Raw genomic sequence first — 22,573 nt, forward strand, 5'->3', positions numbered from 1 at the left:
TTTAATTTTGTTTTCCTGCAACTTTATCTTTTCCAGAAAGTGTTGCGTTAAATCAAGTACAAAAATTCACCTAGACAAGTTGGATATTGAACCAGATGGTCCCATTTTGTACAGAAAGGCTCAACTGATACAAATGATCAGATGGGTGGGGGACTGTATGCATATATGTGAAGTGATATTTAAAAATCCTGTAGAGATTAAGTGACTGCTCCATCTGTCACTTGAGAGTGACAAGTCCAGGATCCCAGCATTTGGTGAATGAAGCTGTTATTAGATACTCCGACACCTGGGCAGACAAAGTAGCTGTCAGCAGCTTTGTACATTAAGGCAAACAGACAATCCCATCAGATGTGTGACACTGAAGTTTTACACTCTGCACCATACCGAAACATGGACTGAAGCAGAGAAACACCGGAACATGGACTAAAGCTGAGAAAGTTTTCAGTAAAGTAGATGTTGGTAAGCTCTTATACAGAATCCACCTGCCCCAGAAAGTAACCTCTTAATAAAGATAGTTGAGCAGAAATCTCACAGCCATGACTGGTAAATACTGAATCCCTTTTAAAGAACGCTGCTCCAAAACCTGCAAGAAGGTCACTTATCTCAGTTGAGGGTGACAAAAAGTTAGGTGATGCCAATGCAGCTACTTCACTGAATGCAGACATCAAAGAGTATTCATCTTCAGTAATCTGATTGAGCATTGAGTAAAGGACACCAACATTTGCTTTTACCATCTGACTTCAAAGCAATCTTGACAGAAAATTTCACAACTAAAAGATAGTCCCTGATGTTACAAAGGTAATATTGTTAGTTAGATGTTAATACTGGCTCATATGGAGATTGTATAAATTCAAAGTAAATACAGCCATTAAAAATTACTACATTCACTGAAGCCTTTTCTGACTCAGGAGGCCCCTGAGCTGCAAATGGCTGGTAGCAAAGTACTGAGGACAAAACATCAATCTTTGCTTGCTCTATTCTTTCTGTTCTTCCTCACTCATCTGTTTTAACCACTGCTAGAAGTGAGGTAACAAGCTATTTGGACCTCAGTTGTGATCAAGTATTGCTGCTCTTAGGTAATATTGACTACCAATGGTAGTAACAGGGTGAAAAAAATAGTTGTCTTAAGAGGCAGGATCTTTTAGCATAAAACACTTGCCAGTTAATAGAATAGACAAAAAGCAAAAAAGCTTTATCTGCCTCTGAAGAACTTGTGTAAGTTTTTGAAGCAGTTTTTCCAAGAAAAGGAAAACTAGGTAAGTTACAGTTTTGATTCCCAGCCCCACGTTTAAAAAAAAAATTCCACCCAAGACCAAACATAAGCTACAAGCTGACATTTATGTTGGAATCTAGATAAAAATCCATGCAGTCCTTACACAATGAAGAGTTAGGCTGCCATAATATCCCTCCTGATTTTAACTCATCAGCCCAGAGAAACAGCTGGCCAATACTGAGGTTTACATTTAGCTGCTCCTTTCCAGCTTTGATTCCTAAAATATACTTGGATAAATATTTATACACCTAAAAATCTTATTTGGCATAAAAGAGTTTTAACTCTGCTCAAAGTGTAGCCCTGATGAGCTTGGATGTCACCCAACACAGAGCCATGAGTGGAGTCTGAAGCTTTTTAGCACATCTGGACAGGGATCTTGAAGCCCCTGTTGAAGGGCCATTGTTAGAACTAATGTGCAGTCCCAAGTGACTTAGGACACAAAATGGTCCATCTCTTCCCTCTGCCCATTCCCAAGGACATGCCCCTACCACTTTTTGCCCCATCACACTGACACTGTATTCTTCCAGGAGCCATTTCACTCAACCTAGCTCAAAAAAAGCTGCTGTTTTCTGCCTGTTTAAGGAATTTCACTAGCTTATCCCTGTTCAGACAAGCCACCACAGGTGGCAAAAGACAGTGTTAACAGCAGGACCTCAGCTTTTGTCCATAGTAAGCTATCAGGTTAGCTCAGCTGATAGTATGTAACCAAAACTTATGGATACAGAGTCACTATATGCTTAAGCCAGTTCATCTGAGCCAGGAGCTGCGGTCAGAGGGAGATCCCAAACTGGCAGTTGCAGAGGCAATCTCTCCAGCTCACTGACATGGTGTGAAGAGGAGGCAAGGACAACAGTAGACCATTTTCAACCAAGTTAGGTGCAGCATGGAAGTGAGCCCTAGCATCAACTCAGACACAAATAAGCCCAGTGTTTTATCCTGATCTTTGGGGAAATACCCAGGGAAAAACTCCCCGGCTACTTATTCTTTTTATTCTAGTTATGCTTTTGGTATGTTCTGATTGGAAGCCATAATATTTGTCTATTAAAGAACTTAGTATCTGCTATCGCACTTCCACACACAGAAGTATTTCCAATGACTCTGTGGCAGATAAAAATGATGACTTAATAGGTCATGCAAATTCATATTCCAAAAGTAGTAGCTCCCAAAATAGCAAAGCTTGAGACAGGCATTTAAAATACATTAGTGTTATTCTTAACTGATATGGTAAGGGAGAAACTTTTTATCTCTCAGACTATAGAATTAAGCCACCATAGTTCTAAGGTATTCTTTTTCTGTTCTATAATTCTAGTTGTTTTAACTCAAAGAAAACCTTTTAGTTCTTCTTGCCAGAACACCATTTCTACTGCTTTAGCACCTGGTCTATGGCCATTAAAGTCGAGAAATCTTTACAGTTTTAGAAGTCTGTATTAACAGATTGCCCCTCCTCCCTCTTCCCCATCCCCATTGAAATCAAATGCAATTAAGAAAAGTTTAACTTACAACAATTATACTGAAAGGAATAATTATTCCTGCTAACAACTTATAAGAAATGGTGTCCTCTTTGTATGGATACCGGATGGATTCATCACTACAGAAAACTCCTCTCTGGAAGGGGATACGTCTTGAATTGAGAATTGCAAAAGGCAAGCCAGCTAGCAAAAAGGAATAAAAAATACATTACAAAAGCAACACAAACTCTGGCGATGATTATACCCCCGCATTTCCACGGAGAAGTGCATAAAGAGGAACGGGCATGCAGGAAGTTAGAAGGCTATGCACTTCCTTTGGCCAATGACTACAGGCCCTGTCTTTGCAGCTCCCAGGAAGGACTGTTGAACGTTGGAGAGCAGGAGGGTATTCCTCTCACCTTTGTATTTGTGGCACATCAAGTATGGAAGCATGCCAAAACCATGACTGAGTAAACAGTTCAGTGACAACCACTGAGTTACTCAATCTGCTGCTACTGCCACAATTATTGACTATTCCTTTATATTCCAGTGAGCAACAGTTGCCCCTTTATACCTTCTCTGGACAGCTTTACAAGTCAGAAAAGCATAAATTGCATTTCATGAAAGCAGAAAAGGGGTGTTTCTCAGGGAGTGCAAGTGCAGAGGCAGTTTTCAGGAAGAGATATGGAAAAAAGGAAAAATTACAAATGCATGCGATCCCCTCGCTTCCACACACAGTGGACAGTTCCCTGGAACAATGTGGTCACTGCACAAGCCCTATAACCTCAGGGCATGGAGATTTTATTCCCCCCTCTTCCACAAAAGAGGAAGTCTTTGGGACATCCTAAACTCAACGGAATACAAGATTAAGGCACACAATGCTTTGTGCTATTGCACCTCAAGAGACCTGCAACACTAACCAAAACTAGCCATTTGAACAGCAAGGTTTTTAGAAAAAGCTCAGAATAGGACACAAGTTACTACAAACTAATAGAATCACATTTTTAAACCCTGATCCTCCATCCTTGACACACATACAGCGTCGCAAAATCTGTTCGTGCACAGGGATGAATACCCTCAAAAAGAAATGGCTGTATGGAAAGAAGCGGGGGACTACCAAAAGGTTCAACAAAACAATAAATAATAATCTTCAACTTAGGGATGTACAGCCTGGTGGCATTAAAGTGCTTTTAAAGCCCTTAATTTTGTGCTCAAAATTCAGTAGTATTGCACATAAAAGGCATACCAATTTAGAACTGGACAACAAAAATAATCTGGGGGGAGACACTCCTGATCTGCCAGTAAAGGATCAGAAGGATCAAAAACAACCTCCTTCCTTCCTGCCAGAGAAGGATGTTGCTGTAGTTTCAGTTCTCTCCCCAGGACCTCTGTGTCAAGGCATAGCCCACCTCTTCCTTTCCACATACACAGCTACCCCTAAATAAGTGTGTACAAATAAAAGTAAACATGGAAAGAACAGGAGAAAAAAAAAAGGATATAAAAGATACCCAAGCAGTAAGAGAACTGTTAGGGAATAGAAGAGAAAAACTAAGTTACACATTCAGGATTTAAAAGAAGAAGAAAAAAGAAAGAAAAAGACCAAAAAGACCTGGGATCCTTTTCAATCCTCCTCCCCCTTTAACCTCTACCCATGAAGTCCTCCAAACTTAAGCCTGACTCCGGGGCTTATCACAAATAAGACATTCTGTGGTTTCACCAATGATTTGCTATGGATTTTGTTCTTCACACCATAAAGCAACTGGTTAAAAGAATGCTTCAGTCTGAAAACAGACACAGATAACAAATAATCTAATGGCTCATAAGGTGAAAATTTCCTTGAAGTGACCTCTGATGAATGACACAGCTTTGTTCCATGACCAAGCAGTTACAGGCTTATCATAGAGCCCATGTATTCCAGCTAAGCCCATCACAAAGAATCAAGTATCTTCTGCACTGTTAGTCATAAAATCAATAGCATGCAAAACGTCCCCTCTGAAAGGAGCAGAAAAAGCCACTGTCATTGTGAAGAGGGGTTGTTTCCACTTCCATGCCAGCAGGACTACAACTGACCCAGCTCTGGAAGCTGTCCAAACACACCAACAAAGCAGAGAAGGACAGCAGGACGGGCTAAGAGCCAAGCCAGAGCCTCACCAAAACACTAAACCATTCAGACACCAGCCAGCACAGAGCCCTGGAGTTGGACAGTGCAAAAACATAGCCTTTCCTATCAGGAAGAAATCCCTCTCCCTTTCTCCTGATAGTAGGAATAGCAGTGTTTTGCAAGATGCTACAGTCCAGGCCTCAATTCTGCCCTCCCGTTGTGTTGGTACTGTGACAGCATGTCACAATATGTCATCAGTTGATTAGTATTTATCTAACTTGTGCAGAAAGCAGTGTGCAGTCATGGTGAGGGATGGAGACTTGTTAACATAATGCCACGGTGTGATACCAACACCATTTATTCTATAAAGTATGTATGGAATGAAAACATCATCCCTTGCCCTGCACACATATTAACACCAAGATTCAAGACTGTGTATTTGAGAAAAGTGTATTTTTTAGATCTCCAGAATTGGAGAATGAGGCACACACAAATAAGAGTGCCTTGATTATTTACAGGTTTACTTCTTTAGAGTAGAGAGTTTTAATCATCATGGTAAAGCAGTTGATCACAAAATTAAGTTCAGCCTAGCAAACCTTATCACAGCTTCAGCACACCACCACAAATACTTGTGATCTTAGTTAGGTGGTGTTACTGACATCACATTACCAGCTCTGCATCATCCTTTTTAAAGACCTGCTCTATGAATAATGGTGTCATGGTGGCTTACTCCTCTTTTCCTCCTACCCACACCTGAATGTTTCAGCTTCAAGGTGAGAGACTGGAAGTTTTCAGACTGATGGGGTTATTCAAGTCTTTTGGGGTGCTTTTTTTATATGTAATTACCTCCTGCTAAATCAGAAATGGAAAGCAATGGTATATGGATCATGGGAATCAAATCCCTCATGTAGTGACATGTGCTTTTCCATGCAAAGAGAAACTGCCTGAAATGTGTGCTCACTCTTCAGCAATATTGGTATTATCATGCAATTAGTCTAATTGCTTGCAGCACCTTCCTATACCAAGATCATGCAAACAAAATACTAAACAACTCAAAGTTTGGTTTTGTTTTGCTTTTCAAGCAAGTAAGAACCAGCTAAAGTAAGTTAAAATGCATTCTCTTTCATAAGTTCATCTCTATCTGAAACCAATGCCACTTTGCTAATTTAAGCAAGAAAATTTTATAAACAGTTTCCTGAAGTCATAACCAACAAAATTTAGGTAAGATAGTATAAGTCTTAAAGTTCTAGGCATCTGTCTGGTTTGAAGTAACAACTAATTGGAAGAGCCATACATTGAAATACAATACTGCTAAAAAAGCTTATATAGTAAACTTCACTACATGTTTCTGCAGTTTCCCCCAACTATGTAATAGATTTAAAAAGTAATTTCACCAATCATTTGTCTTATTGCTGTTCACAGCACATTTCAGAGCTGAAAGGAGATGTGTTCCATGAAAGCTTGAGATAGAAGCTTTAATTTCTAAAAACCAGATTAGTTTTCAGTTTAACAGTGTTAAGCTAAAGTCACAAAATTACCACATTTGTTATTTATCTTTTGCTTAATCCAAGGCAATTATTAGCCTGAAAAACCATGCCAGTACTGGCTTTTCATTATTTTGTTTGGTGGTGTTTTTGTTGTTTTTTTTCGTTAAAGTACTCTCTGATGTTAATACCTACTCCCTTAGAACACATTCCATACAGCAGGTTTAATTTACTTCTTTTAAACACGCATGGATTGATTGGCTTTATTAGCTGGTGGGAAGGAACAGGAAAGTAGAAGTCAAACCTGAAGAGCAAGTGAAGCTATTAAAAGAAAAACTTCTCACAATACTTAAGGGATTTGTTCTGTTTTAAATGAGTTGGCAAAGTCTGGTTTTGTGTGATTTTAAGGTGGGTTTTTAAAAAAAAAAACCAACCCAACAAACAAACAACAAAAAACCCAATCCAAACTTAATTTCTAAAAATCAAATCAAAGTTATTTCAAGTATATAGTTTAAGTACTTTCTGTAGTGCAAGTCTCTCTCCCTCAAAGACAATGCAAAGACAGGGAAAAAGTGTGGCTTTTTCATGAATATAAGTAGGACAAACAACCAGAAGAACTGGCAGAAGTGATGGAAGAGGCAAAGCTTCTTACTATGGCAAGCACAACAGCAGGGTTTCCCTATAGTTGTGATAGGGATGTTACTCTTTCACCCTGAGAGATACCATAATTTCAGAAGACAGGAATAAGTTTTTGCATCACAGTAGCAATTCTCTAAGTATTGGCACAGGAGGACTGGATATGACTAAAGATAACAAATTATATTTGTCTTCATAATGGTACAGCTAAGATTAGTGTCAAGGTCTTTAACTTCCCAGATACAAATGAAGAACAAATTTAAATAGTAGCATAGAAGATACTGTACTTCCTTGCCAGAAGATTTATCCACATAAAAGTCTAAAGTAGTTTCTCAAGGAAAAGTAGAAAAGATTCAACAGCAGATCACTGGGAAAAGAAATCCTGCTTATCTGCCATAGTAAGTTAAAAGAAAGGCCCTGCTTTTTCTACAAATATCTATTTTCCCTCCTAAACAAGCTACAACTTCTCAGGGCAGAGTTTGGCACATTAGAAAGGAGAATTAATAAAAATTAGTAGGGCTCAGTTTTACACGAAAGTAGAAGAAATTGGGGAGTTTAAGTACTCCTTTTAAGTAAGGAGTGGAGATGACAGAGGGTCATTAAAAGGCTCTCTACTAATACTTCCCATATGACAATACCAAAAAACATCCCTGATGCATACTTCATTTTCCAAGTTAATTGTAACACAGCGAAGAAATTGCCTAAAGGGAAGATGACAACAGCTATGTTAAGAGGCATTATAAAGTTGGGAAGCAGTTACCAGTAGGGTAATCTCAAGGATAAAGCCAACAAGCTAGTGTTATGCAGTGCATATGCCAGCATCATTAATGAATAACTAGTAGATGTACTGCTGACAGAGCTGGCAATTCTTTTGATACAGTAGAAAATCAAGGTCAGCCAGTTCTGCCTGCAAAACAACTTTTAAAGACTGAAGCAAGAGAACAGATGGAGATTTGTGCAGCAATGAGTTCAGTCATGCACTTGGAGGTTAAACAACTCTGATGAGCTAGGAAGTTTCAGTTCAAAATATGAGGGGAAAATAGTGTCTGTTGTACATCAATGTAATAGTGTGACCATTAAGCAAGTCTTTCTAAAGGCATTAACACTTTTAGCCACCCAACAAAAATTTCTTCTGAAACAGTTTTCAGTCAGAATATTCAGACAGAGGAGGACTGCTAAGGTACGTTCCTCATGTCAAAAGCTAGAAAAGCTGGGTTTTACACAGTTGAGCAGAACATCAGTACATCAGCTAATTGCACAGGCAGTAGATACCAGAAAAAAGAGCAATACTTATCCAACAATAACCAAGAATTGGAGAGCTACAAATACAGTTGGCAATAAAGATATTCATAGTGAAGGAGCTATATAGGCCTCTGAAACAGCCTTTCAGTCAGAATACAAGAGGTAGAAACACAAGTAGCTCAAGTGATAAGACTAAGTATTTTAAACAATTATAGTACACTTGTCCAATAGTCTGACTCATACAGTATAATGGATTATATTTCCTCACAAGCTGAAGTGATTCCTGACTGATTACGTTGAGTTCTTTTCCCATAAATATTCTGTATAACACAGGTCTATTTATTTCCAAGTTTCTCATCTTGATTGGCTTTCTTCACTGTTACTGGGCATGAAGTTGATCTCTCCACGGAACAAAAAGCTGATCATTACCACTCTAGTAGAGAGAGAGAACATCACATTATACACTGCCCTCAAGTTCTCCTTTCCACTCTCCTCAGGAAGGACATCACTTGACATTTATCCTTCCACTCTTCTCACGAAGGACATCACTTGACATTTATCCACATTGTATTTCACCAGCCATGTTATTGCCTTCTTTTGTACTTACTGCTCTGAGTACCCTACTTTGCTGCCTCACTACACACAACCTTGTCCAGGGCATTTATGACTGTACTGAACAGGGCAGACTCCTGGAGAGCTCTACTTGGTATCTTCCTCCCTTGTGAAAGCCAGTGAGGACTTACTCCTACTGTTCAATTCTCACATTTCAATGCATTATTTTTCGGACATTTAAGGATTCTTCATCTAATCCCATGACTATTTAGTTTCTTAAGATTTTGGTGAAGTAATCATTTGAATGTACAGACCTAAATAATGAGGGGGGGGGGGTTGTTGGGGTTTTTTTGGGGGGGTTGTTTTTTTAAATGCTGCCTTTAGCTTGATTAGTCCATCTTCCTGGTGTATTAAAGGGATTAGGAAGAGAATAGATGTGACTGACACCAGGAAACAGTGGTTATGTTTCAGACAAAATAGCTTTAAACATCCATGCTTAAGCAGTGGGTAGCAATAGTCTTTCTCCAGAGTCTAGAAACAAAACAATTTAAAAAGATTTTGCTGTCTTTTCTCCCAGCACTTCAAGAAAAGCCACCACCACTCTTGTGCTATTATCTAATGCCAACTTCATTAGTATAGCTTTAAACTAGAAGTTACATCTAGATTACTTAAAAAAATCATATGTAGTATTTTGAGGTTTAAGTCTCCTTACACTAGAAATTAAGATAGAAAGCACAAATTAGTGTTTTTCCTAAATATGCTGTAGAGTTTTAATTATTAATTGCATCAGCAAAAACATCCATAATATTCAGGCAGGATTGTGTGTTGTAGAAATGAAAACACATGCGTTTTGTGAAAGCTTGGTTAAAACTTTTGAGTTGAGTATTACTCTGAAAAACTGCTCACATTCTGTGAGGTTGGTTATAGTATCATACAGATGTTTGCAGAGTAAGTTAACAGTTTGGCTTCTCCTCAGTACCAGAACAATGCTACTTTCCATTTCTTAAAAGGAACTTTAATGTTCAGGAGGGCACCTAGCAAGAAATATGCTTGTACCATCTCTCCACAGTTTCACCAGCTGCTGCATTTTGTCATTCAGCTTTCTCCAGAAGAGATGGGTAAAAATCACCTCTCTGAAAGAGCATTTTAATGTTCAAGGCAGAACAGAAAGGTACAATGGGATGAGCCAGAGGAAGGGAAATAGAAGAAGAGGCAGCACAAAAAGGAACTTTCCCCCTCTTTCACTTACTTTCCCTGTTGCTCATCTCTGGTTTCTGGTGCAGTTCCTTCCCTTTTTCACCACCCCCTTGAGTCTCTGGCCTAAGTCCTGGCTGTCAACAGCAAGTTATTAGTAACTAGGTAAGATACTTGAGACAACAACAAAAAAATATCTATGCCACAGGGGTTTTTTGCTTAAGTGACAAGACTTTAAATATTTAAATTGCAACTCCCTCTTCCTATAGTTCTCCCTATTCCATTTTACCATTTTGTACACTCTACTACATAATACCTTTAAAAACAACTCCAAACTACTGTGACTGCTTGACTTTCTCATGGTTATGACCAAGCTTCACTCAGCATTTTAAAAGCCCTTGTCTGGAGCTCCTTTCACTGTCAGGCTGTCAACTATTTTACTCAAGTTTCATATGCTGCATGAGTTTTTCATCACTGTATTAAAAATGTGCCTGAAGGATTGAGAAAAGTACATTATCAAGTCCACAGCCTTAACAAGCAAGTCACTGCAATTTACGTATTTAAAATTAACTGCATCTGGTAAGACTGATTTGTACAAGTACCAAACTGGAAATGGTGCTCCTCAGATCTTTCCTCACCTGATTTCAAACTAAGCCTACCAGAACCACCTTGCCATGGACAAGGCAGAAGTGGGGCCAAAGCTGGATGCAGCAGCTGCCATTTCTCAGCCTCTGTCCCCCACAGCACTGATCTCACCTAGGGATTATTCATCAATTCAACCAAAGTGCATCACCCTGCACATTAACCTTTCACAGAGCATAAACATAGGCTGTCATTATGTTGGCTTTAAACAGAATTTGAACAAACATCAATTAGAAGTTTATCCCTGAGAATAAGCTTTGGTTCAGAGATAATACTCATCTGTAGTAGTACAAAATGAACAGCTAGTATCAAGTAGAACTCATGCCAGATTATGAAGTTTCAACAGTGTTGCCCAAAAAGGTTTCCAGTGCCATGAATATACCAAAAAACCACAAAGATAAAACATTACTCTCCTTTTCAAAAAGTTTACCAGGTAAGAGGCAAAGTCTTGTTCAGAGCATAATAAAATTAATATGTAATCTGAAACCTGAAAGTTAAGTTAAAGGATACAAAAGTCTACTCTAGTGTCAAATAGCACGTTTAATTTCAATTAGTTGCAAAAGTATCAGTGGGCCATAAAGCTTTGACACTGCTGTAAAAAAATGAAGTACACATCCACCAATCTAACAGTCTTCAATAGGTTTCATTACAATCCCCTGCTTTATCAGTCTTTACCACAGCAGTAGCTACTTTTGTCCCTCAGGAAACATACAAATTAGCCCAGTGCTTATGTCGTTAGTCAAATAGGTGTTTCAATAAAAGTTTCCCTGAAAAACGTATCCATTTCACAGACCATAAAAGAAAATCAGTTGCTTTTGCCAGAAATCAGTACATTGCCTCCAAACTATGATTGTGCTAATCTACAGAAAGGAAAAGTTAGAGTCAGAAAATTGATACATATGGTAGGAGACATTTCTGAAAACATTAAGCATAATGCCTAACAGGTTAAAGCTGGCACAGAAGCAAAGCTACATAGGTACCTTTCAGGAAGGCGTCATGGTACTGAAGACATTAGCCTTTGCCAAACCAAACTAAGAATGTCTTGGTTTTGTTTTTTTGAAGTAGAAGACAACATGGCCTGACCACCTAAATATCTTTTGGATGTCTTCAGGATAGAGGAATTAAGTCCTACAGCCCCTTAACATTCCTTTCTCTCAAAGAAGTCCCAAATAGCAGAGCTCATCCCAGCGAAGTAACTTATTCTAAACTCTTATTTATTACTGAATACTTCCTCTGTCAGGAATATCAGTATTTGCATTAGCTGATTTAGGAGCAACAGTTGTGGCAAACTACTTTGTTTCCCAGAAACTCAGTGCAGCACTTTGGCTGAGCTAGAAGAACTGAACTCTTGTCCTCTCACGAATCAGCCCATCATACAGAAACTCACCAGCAGGTTGTGTCCCTTCAGCTCCTGAACACAGCAGTAAAGCTTTGGCAGGGAACTACAGAAACCCTGCTCAGAACCTAGCACAGGGAGCAGATGAAACTCAGCAACTCTTGAGATGCTCTGTTCTTCTGCTTCTTTGGTGAGAAGGATGATTCAGAGATTCCTTTGCTCTGTGCTTCTTTCCCCAGTCGCACCTATCACTAGATCTAAGGGTCTAGAGAGTCTAGAGACTAGAACGTCACCGAAGGCAGTGGTTGTAAGAGGCAAGATGACTGGAGGAAGAGAAAATGGAAGGTGAAGTCATCAGAAAAGACCATCTGAATAGGACACATGCAAATAGGCATGGTTAGACCTCACTGCAAGAGAAAGACACTAACATTAATTTGTCATTTATACTTGGAAGAACTGATTTCATGCAGACAGCTAAAAATCAAAAATGCCAGACCAGGTACATCATCTTAGAGATTAATTTCAGAATACTCCCAGAGTTACAGTTTATAGACACTACCCCCTAACTAGCCATTGCCTTTAGACTATCCAGAATTACTTTCTAAACATCTCTAAAAAGACTTGGGAAGGTAGAAGCATCAGAAAAATCTTCTGGGGTTCTTGAAATGTCAGTCATCATGGATGTCTGCTGCTCTGGACACCGGCCTAGACACCTAAAGAGATTAATTTTTTCCAAAGCACTACACCAAGGCTTGTTTGACCCCAACTCTCCAAAAATTCTAATACAAAAATCGTGCTTCCCATCGAGACACAGAAAACTATTTGGAAAATAGAGAAGTATCATACTATGAAGTGGTACTTGGAAGAGAATAAAAATTAGTTTCTTTCCCAGAGATTTTATTTCCTGATAAAAGGTGGCAATGGAAACAGAAAGAGGTCATAGCTATAAATGGAATTGGGAATTCTAAGACCATTCTTTTAATTTATGGTTTTTTTAAAGGAGATACCTCAGAGTTTCTAACATGCCTTGTAAATCTTCATAAAATGTTCTGAAGACAAATCAATGTTCAGGCAGCCTAGTTTCTTTTATGCACAAAGTGACTTCTTAACAATGAAATACCTATGCCTTACTCATTACTGCAGGTTTGGGGTTTTTTCTTTTTCTCTGAAGTTGTTTTATATTCCACTATGGGCTTACCCCAAGAACTGAACCAGCCAAGACCTTTTATTACCATACAGCGAGATGTTCAGGCCATTTCTTACTGCACTCTGAAGACAGGCAAGCTGTTAGTGAAGTAAGGGGTATATGCATAATAATATTTTGAGCATTTCTGCTTAGATTTCATGAGACTTTAGGGACTAAGGACTAAACTGGATCAGCAATAGCTGTACATTGTTGAATGCTAAAGGGAAGGGCTATAACCATTCTACTAAACTTTTTTTTTCCCCTGTGCTGCAGAAATGATTCCTTTTGCTTCCCATAACTTCCTACCACAAGTTCTCCTTTCTATTTTGCGACGTGACAAAGCTGAGGTCTAAGACCTACTTAGGAACAAGTATCCTGTTCAAGGTAGTCTTTGATTAGGGAAGAAAATTTACACAAAAGTGCAATTTATCGGCTCTTATTTGCTTAGTATTAGACCAAATTTTTACCATAAATTCCTTCATTGAGAAGCCTGTTCCTTTCAGTAAAGTCTCATGCCAGGATAACATTTTTGACTAGATGTGGAATAATCAGCATTACTGCCCAATAAGTTTTCATGAGCCACTTGTGTCCCTTCTGAGGACATTGACTCTGGAACATACTACTTCCATAAAATTCAGCTTGCCTTGGAAAATGTCTCAAACCTCCATTAAGTCGGTCCAAAATAAAAGCCAGTCTGAATGTCCGATTCTCCTATTCCCAGACTGATCAACTTTCCCCATCCCTTTGCATAAAAGAAAGCTCGAAGCTAGAAAGTGTTCAACTGGAACCCACTTTCAACTCAGTAAGTGGTAATAACCCAGATCTCATACTCCCTAGCTTCACAGCTCACCCTGGCTCTGAGTCTCTATACTCCAATCCCCTGCACAAAGGCAATAAAAATTCACTGTGTGAATCCTACAAAAGTATCATAGAAGAAAAATATGAGAATAAACTGGAATCACTGACAAGACTAATTCCAAGTTATAATTTTAGATACCTTGGCAGTTAAAGTTACAATAGCTGTCCATACCACTCCTTAGATATTTATACTTTTAAGTAAATTAGTTGCAAGACAGGTGTTTTTAGAGCCAGAAAAAAAATGCAGTCTCAATTGGCTTTCTATTACAGGAACAACTTCTTCAAATCTAAAAATGGAAAGATAAAAAAAATATCAAGCAATTCAATAGACTGACTAACTGTAACTGAAATACCTCTTTAGAAGTCCAAAACTGCACAGAGCTGCAATTGCTAGCTTACCTGTGCACATATCAATTAAGGTACACATGAACCGTACTGGAAGAGAAATTTTCCTGAAATTGTGCTGAAGATACACGTCAGTACATGTCAAAATGACAAACTTCAGACTACTTTCCTCAGAAGTGAAACTGTTGTGTCTACCTTCTATTTACTGCATAGGACAAATGCAAGCTTTAATGAAAAAGCATTTAAGGGAAGACTAGAGTAATGCATGTAGAGGTTCTGCAGATTTCTGTTTAATTGTTTTAAATGACTGCTTCCATCCTTAAACCAGTTTAATATATACTTCTTACTGATTAATTTAGCATACATGTTTATCAGAAGACCAAGGATTATGACCATCTCTAATATGGTTTGGTCAACCACTGCAGGCAGAAACAGTAAGATACAGTTTCAGGTTCAAGACTATTCTGAAGAGTTAAATTTTGGGTCTCTAAACCAGCTCAAACCTTACTAAAAACTTGGATACAATCAGGCTTAAAATATTGTCAGAAAAACCTACTGAAGAGTTAAATTGTTCTTTGTAAAAATCATGTGATCTTGGAAACACTGAGGCTCTTTTCTACAAGCAACTAGATTTTCAGCCTCTGTATCCCATTTTGAAGGGTTTAAAGAGTCATCACATTTCTTTTAAAACCTAAAACCCAAAGTCCAAATCAGACTTATTTCTGTAAAAAGTATATGGAAGCAACAGTCACTAGTTACAGGTTTGTGCACTCTACTGCAGTGCAAGTTTTAACACCACAAATGTTTATGTTATAAGACTAACCCATTCTGACCAAGACATGCATTTATTCCATAGCATTTTGGAAGCCTGTAGTATTTTTCTCCCCAATTATAAAAGCTTAGACTAACTAATACAGTTTAAATCCTCATCTCCATTTTTTTTTCTGTTCCTAAAACAAATGAGATTAGCAATACTAGCAGTTAGAGATTAGTTCCAGATTTTCTGTGCCAACAGAAAGTAGCAATGGCACCTTTCACATGCATATGACTATACGTATATGGGATTTTGCCTATATAGACTGTCTTTGACTCACAGTCACAGTGCTGAACTCTTGGAAGGCATACATTTTACTCCCATCACCAAAGCTCCCTATATATTAGCTACTTACAGAGAAAATGGGCAGGGTGAACCCCACTGTGTAGAGGACAGTGGATGTGATGGTACTGTCATGGAACGGATACTTGATGCTGTCATCATTACAGAAAAAGCCTCTCTGATACGGTTTTATTTTGGCCAAGTTTAGAACACCAAGGGGTAAGCCAGCTGTTGGGGGAAGGAAAACAAAAAAACAAAAACAAGAAATACATGTGGTTAAATCAAAAAAAAAAAATCATTTTTAAACATGCATGGAGGAAGCTACCAAACATGCAAAACTCAAATTTCTTAAGTAGCATGCAATGCACACACTTACCAAATCCTGTTTATACAAAATTATCTCTTCTAGAAGTCTACTTAAGAAGGACTCCTGAGATTGCCCACCAGATAGAGACATTAAGAAAGTATAGAGTTCAAAGTCCTTTCATCAGTAAGGTGAGTTGCCACACACCAAACCAAGATTACGCTTAAGAAAAGCATTCGCCGCTCACATGACTGAATAGTTATTGAGGGCAGGCTGCCTTTTGTGCCCCCTCCTTCGCCACCACCTCACGACATTGGCTCATATCTGAATTACCAGCCTTGTTCCATACACTACAATCTGGTCAGTGTTTACAGAGAACTAGTCAAAAAAAAAACTTACATACACAGAGAGTTAAAAATTTCATGCAAGTAGTTTTCATGCAGGTAAGGGTCACAAGAGAACTGCAGACACACCAATAGGAAATACAGACACTCTGAATGGACTGCATCTCAGGGTAACGAGATTCATACTTTAAGAGTTGCATTCACACAGCTTTTGTACATTGGAAGATTTCTGCATGAAAATAACTAAGTTATCATGGAAACTGAGACTTGGGTACAAATGAAAGCTCTCTGAATTTACACTTTGTGACATATTACCTATTCCCTCTCTCTCAAGTTCTCTTCCACTATACTGGCAATCATGCCAAAGAAGCCATCAAGACCTCTGACAGTCACTTTCAGGTCTAACTTATTTCTGATAAGAAGAGTCAGCTAGGGAATACACATTTGCAGGAACAATGACCTCAGGAAACCCAAGTTTGTCATTTTGCTCTATTTTCTCATCCCCTCCTTTCCTTTGGTCCCCTGAGCAGGTAATCAATCAACACTGGATAAAATAAGCGATACTATAAGAACTCCAGAATCCTCCCTGCACCCCTCCCCCAAAAAACTGGTTTAAAACAAGGTAGAAGAGGGCAAACTAAATTTAAAGCCTCCTATGGAGGAGAGAGTAATTTTTTTCCACAAAACATCTGAAATACTAAAGACTGTCCACACCTGGCCTGAACAACCAGGGATGCTGATGCAGCAAAGCACTTCAGCAGATGCTTAACAACCCATATAGCAAAGCTGAACAAAACTGCAAATGGCACTACACTTGTTCAACTTTACGCACAAAGTTTTTCATGAAGTAGGATGATACCTTCAAGTCTACTGCATCTCAAAGGTCTCTCTCCTTCCTCTGCTTTGACAATTGAGAAAAGAGCTAGACCTTGACAGAATGCAGATGGCAGAAGTAGCCAAAACAGAACTGCAGCCCTTCAAACATGAAGGGAGTCACTCCGAAAAATTCAGAAAGTTCACTCGGATCAAAGGACATTGCTGCATGTTCCTATGTCTGGAGCCAATTTTCAGCTCCACTCAAGGCCATGGCAAGATTCCACTAACATAAGTCAGAGCCCATGTTTCCTGTCTTTATCTTTGCTATTGCATACCCTGCATCAGGATGATGGAGTGGCAAAGCCATTACCTATTTGATACAATCCTATCTTCTCAAACCAGTCACCAGATTTTCACATGTGGAAATATCACATACTCATGGTTAATTCAAGTTGCAGCTTGTGTTTTGCAAAGTTAACTACTTAACAGACATAAATACATCTGTTTTCCAAGAAAAGGTACTACAACTCAACACCAAGAATGTTTCTGTTTCGTTCAATTACATTTTCAGCCTTCCAGCTCAACCATTTTTAGCCAATATTGCTCAGTTCTTACAATAAGATTTTGAGGTGTTTTGCTTTGGTTTTGTTTCTGGGTTTAACTTCATTAGGATGGGCTACTTCATTTTTACCAGCTGCTGAAATATGTTCTTTAAGTGCTCCAGTTCAGAAACTAGAAGACATTCCAGCAATTCACTTGCAAACACAGCAGAGTTCTTAGCTCAAAAATTCCAAGTTTCTTGCCACCAAAGTACTGAGGTTTACAGTCAGGGTTTTTTTTTTTTTTTTCCAAGGAAGATTTCTTTAGGAACTGGAAGAGTGCTACTACATGACTGTGCATGGAGAAGAGAAAGTTTGCCAAGTTTGACAAGCAGTGTTTTAAAACAAACAATCAGTTTGAATATGAAGGAATTTTTTTGTTGTGTAACTGCAGCAGGAGAGAATTACTCACTCTGTAACCTAGTTAAGACAGAAGCTTGAGGGCTTGTTTTTTTAATTAGGGAAAATTCCTGACAGTAAGTGTTATGCACTCAGTTTTCATTAAACAAAGAGGAAAGGACTTAAATTAAGCTGTCTTTTCTTCCCATTAAATAGTCTTCTTTATGTGAAATTTGTTTATAAAAACTAAGTTGTGAGAACTTTTACATAACCAGCAGTTACCCAAATTTCTCTGATACCTATACATTTAAATATTTCTTCGTACATTTTTGTTCCTTTCCACATCTGTTTCTTTGAAAGAAAAAGATGCACCTCTTTGTTAAGTCAGAATGATTTGACTACATTATGTAGTACTTAGTACTTTAAAAGAGTGTGTAATCTGGAATTGAAATTAAGAAACATGTTTTTACTTTCAACCATGAGACTCTGGGAAGGGGAAAAGAGGAAAAGCAGCAAATTAAAGGGGTCATATGAGGACAGTCTCACCGAAGTGACTGCAAAATTCATTTGGATAGTCCATAGTAAAAGAATAGGAGAAATTGGAAATTGGTAACATATCTTACACTAACTGCTCGTTTCCATTTTTTAAATTTCTGTTAGAATTGCTACTGCAATCTAAATGATGCACTGCTTTCCAGCACTGGAGTAGGAAACTTTGTGAAATGGTGTTTAGTTGTACATTAACCTATGCCAAACAAGTAGTAGCATTTTTACTATTGCTCATTTCACAGGGAGAGAAGACAACACTTAGTACATGTAAGCAAATGGTTCTGAAGTTTTTTGTATGAGAAAAAAACCCCACAGTAATGTACATAACAGGCCAGTATTGCCATAACAGGTGCCAAGCATCACCGTGACCTTTAAGCAGGCTGACTGTACACTGAACTTTGAGGAATGCATGCATGTTCAGTTTCATTAGCTTCTACAAACTGGAGGAAAGGGTGACCAAGCTCTAGTGAAAGATTACAAGGCTAAAAGGCAATCTTGTGAAGAGGATGAGGCATGAGAGTTGATCTACAGTGAACGTCCTCTTCCTTTTTACCTAGCCCATACCAGCAGTAACCTCTGAGGGCACTCTTCTGATCTAGGTAACTTTATACCTTAAGGGATCATAATGGTTCAGTTGTTATTTACATCCTCCAAAGCATGACCTTCAGCTGTAAAAAAAAGAAGAAAGTTCCCTGAAGTTCCCTATGCTTCAAACTCAGAATTGGAGTTTCTCTATTTTCTGTTAAAATTTGTCTAGTTGCTCTTGTCAAGGACTACTGACTAACAGGTTCTGGGCTGCTTTGCTAGGTAGTAGCAAGAAACAGACAGCAGTCTTCTGATCTGGTTTCTCTCCCTTCTAATCACACAGAGAAAACAATTTGATCACTCAGGTGATCTGGAACTGGCCCATTCAAGACTTTGTAAGAGACTGAGGGGTGCTTCTCTAATGCTTACAAAAACAGACTGGCTAATTGCACTGGTTTCAGCTGAGATAGTGAGATAGAGTTAATTTTCTTCAGAGTAGCTGGTATGGAGCTGGTTTGGATTCATGCTGGAAACAGTGTTGATCACACAGGGATGTTTTAGTTACTGCTGAGCAGTGCTTGCACAGAGCCAAGGCCTTTTCTGCTTCTCACACCACCCCACCAGAAAGTGGGCTGGAGGTGCACAAGGAGTTGGGAGGGGACACAGCTGGAATGGCTGACCCCAATTGACCAAAGGGATATTCCATACCATATGATGCATGCATACAAAGCTGGGGGAAGAAGGAAGCAGGAGGTGTGTGGGTTGGGGGGGTGTGTGACTTCAGAGCGATGGCATTTGTCTTCCCAAGTCACCATTACGTGTGACGGAGTGTAATGAAAGAAAGGTTAAAAAGCTTCATACACACTGACAAAAATACAAGTGCGCAGGATGGAGAGGGCAAGGAGCGAGGCAAGACTCATATTTGAATTACTGAGCAGGGGATGAAGGGAGGAAAGAGGAATAAGTTTTTGGCTAGAACTGTAAGAACAGGGCAACACACATTTGAACAGACTGAAGCTAAGCTAGCCAAAATAGCTACATGGGGCTATGCTGAGTTCACAGGGAGTTTCTAAGGCTAATTTTTAGGTTCGAGCCAGATGTGGTTTCCATTGAAAACCTACGGATAATTCACAGTAATATCAATAGCCTTCAGTGAAACCGTATTTAATCACATCTGGCTGGGCAACACAGCACAACACAAAAGCCTGTAAGGAAGGAAGGGAAGTCCAGGGTGGGAGACTAGGGAGGAAGTCACTGAGAATGGTTCTCCATGCACAGAAAGGGAATGTCAAGAAAAAACAATACCCAAGGGAAGGAGAAGGCTAAGTCCTCATTTGGCAAAAAAACCCCAAATTGTTTAATGAAAAAAATGTTAATTTGTTATATTTTAAATATTTTTTAAGATGAAAACAAGAGCCGTTTAAGTTCCACAATTTATCCTGCAAATGGAACTGCTAGATACCTAACTATGATAATTTTTACAATGTGTGTAACACTACACTATTATTCTGATTTGTGGCATTTATCACACTTGTAACTTTAGAGTTAGGTGCTTAAATTTAGAGCCATAAGGAGTTGGGATTCTGATACTCAGGTGTCCATTTGGCTTTGCCAGCAAGCTGCATGGAATATTTTTCCCTAAACAGGGAAAAAAAAAAATAGCATTTACAGCTGAATTAGCTTCTTTTACAGCCAGCAGTTGCCATAAATATTTAAGACCAGCAGAGAGAATATTCTTCAAGAGCAGGCAGCTTCAGGGTCTGAAAAAACTGTCTGTGTTCTACTTAAAATTTAGGAACATTTTTCTGATTATGTCTATGGACACAGTTTTATATCTGAAAGGAAAGAGACAAAGCTTCTAACCAGTTCACTTACAATGTACTCTCTAGACTACCCTAGACCGTCCTACCCTTCTCTCACCTCTGGCCATCCACGGCATTAGCTTTCCACAACCTGTCCAAAAAAAAAAAAAAAAAAAAAAGCAAGCCCATGCCCACACAACAGGGGCTTTTCAGGAGCACTTGCTCATCTGGTCAAGTGCGTGACTGTAAAGGACAGAATAGGAACATGTAGCCAAGGGTGTGAAAGAAGGGACAACAAGGACAGACTGGCCACCGTAGTCTCACACTAGCTTAAATCCCTCATGAAATTGTTTCCCGGTCAGCCTCATGTTCTCCATACTCCAAAGGCATGCACTGTATTTTTTGTAAACATCCTTAAATTAACCGAACTGCGCTCCTTATCTGTGAAAGCAACCGAATCTTCACTTAAGGCTCTGTACCATCTTAAAAACTTGTGCTTGATTTGCATCACAAGTTCTCCAAGACACACAAGACTCCTACCTGGTCCTCAATAAGGAACTTCTTCTCATTTATACAAATTAATATCTAGAAACTGGGAGACAGGCAGTTATCCTTAAGGGAGATTATGGCAAATGAGAATATACTAGCTTGATTATTAACCAAAGTTTATTCCTCATGCTGTACTGAACTCACAAGTACAGTTTAAGAGAAACTGTACTAGGCTAACATGATGCTGAGAATAATTTTTCTGTTTCTCTACACTTATCTTGAAAAATAGGATCAATGCATTTTGCACTTGACGTGCTGACAGGAAGCCAGCTTCAGCTTTTGTAAAGAAATCCACAATTTACAGTTAAATTGGGGTGTGTCAAACAGGAATTCTGGCTGTAGCAGATAAATAATCTCCATAAAACACAGCAAATGACAGCCTCAAAACAGATCAGTTATTGAGCTAAAAGCTGATCATTTAAGAAAAAGGTACTTTTCATAGCTTACATTCTTATTACAGATGATGCTGTTAAATAACCCCACAGAGATAAACACCATTCTGAGCTGAAGCTATACAGCTGGTAATTACTACTGAGGGCAAGGGAGAATTTAAGTTCTCCCACTCTTACATATGTATTTTTGCTTTTATTTTCAGCCAGGACAACCATGTTTGCTTTGCTGCTCATTTTGCGTTGTACAGTCTGGGGTAAGGAAGTATGCAAGAGATTTAAAGAAGCTGAGACAGGTCAACCTCATGCTGCTGGAGAGTCTGGGAACATCTGTAAAAAGAGACTGTTCTTTGCATAAAAGTGGATGTGTTGAAAATTCTTTTCCAGGTGCAGCCAAGGGGAAGAATCAACACCTCTTGGAAAGGTGGTTTTGGAAATACAGAAAACTAAGAGGGAGAAGAGACTAAAAAAAACAGAAAGCATTTAGACTTTTGACACCTAGAGGTGAGGTATGTACAACAGAAAAATGAATACATTATTTTCAGTAGCTGAGATGAGTGGGTAGCCTACAACTCACCTCCTAGTCTCTTTAAAGGACTTTATCTTATTTTTCCACCCCAAGGAATGCAAAATATTTCTAATACCAGCACACTGATTGTTCTGATAACGCCAGAAGCTACGCTAGGCTGCAGTAAACAGGATATGTGTATTTAAAACCATGAACTACATTCTACTCCCTGCTACTAGTCCACTTGCAACTATACACTACTTACACTTTTATTTGTTTTCTGATCTATGATTTGGCTAGCAGAGAAGCCAGATCAGCAACCTGAGCCAACTGACGACAGTTTCACTGAATGACTGACTCCCTTACCATGCCTTACACTTTTGGTTGAGCCAAGGCAAGGGTGGTAGACACAGGAAGCGAAGGAAACCTTCCTCTGAGCTGGACCAGCCTTTCTAG

General features: G+C 38.9%; 1 protein-coding gene across 2 annotated transcripts in view; it reads right to left on the reverse strand.

Annotated features, from left to right (window-relative positions):
• PLPP1 (phospholipid phosphatase 1) overlaps nt 1-22,573 on the reverse strand; it is a 67,349-nt gene that overhangs the window by 34,124 nt on the left and 10,652 nt on the right. Inside the window, exon 2 of one of the 2 annotated variants that reach the window (XM_054808809.1) lies at nt 2,774-2,925. In XM_054808809.1, coding sequence (XP_054664784.1) covers nt 2,774-2,925 — 152 coding nt within the window. Of the gene's footprint in view, nt 1-2,773; nt 2,926-15,466; nt 15,622-22,573 lie in introns of both variants that reach the window. The other variant, XM_054808808.1, reaches the window with a different exon arrangement.

This window comes from Grus americana, chromosome Z (genome assembly GCF_028858705.1).
Source record: "Grus americana isolate bGruAme1 chromosome Z, bGruAme1.mat, whole genome shotgun sequence".
NCBI lineage: Eukaryota > Metazoa > Chordata > Aves > Gruiformes > Gruidae > Grus > Grus americana.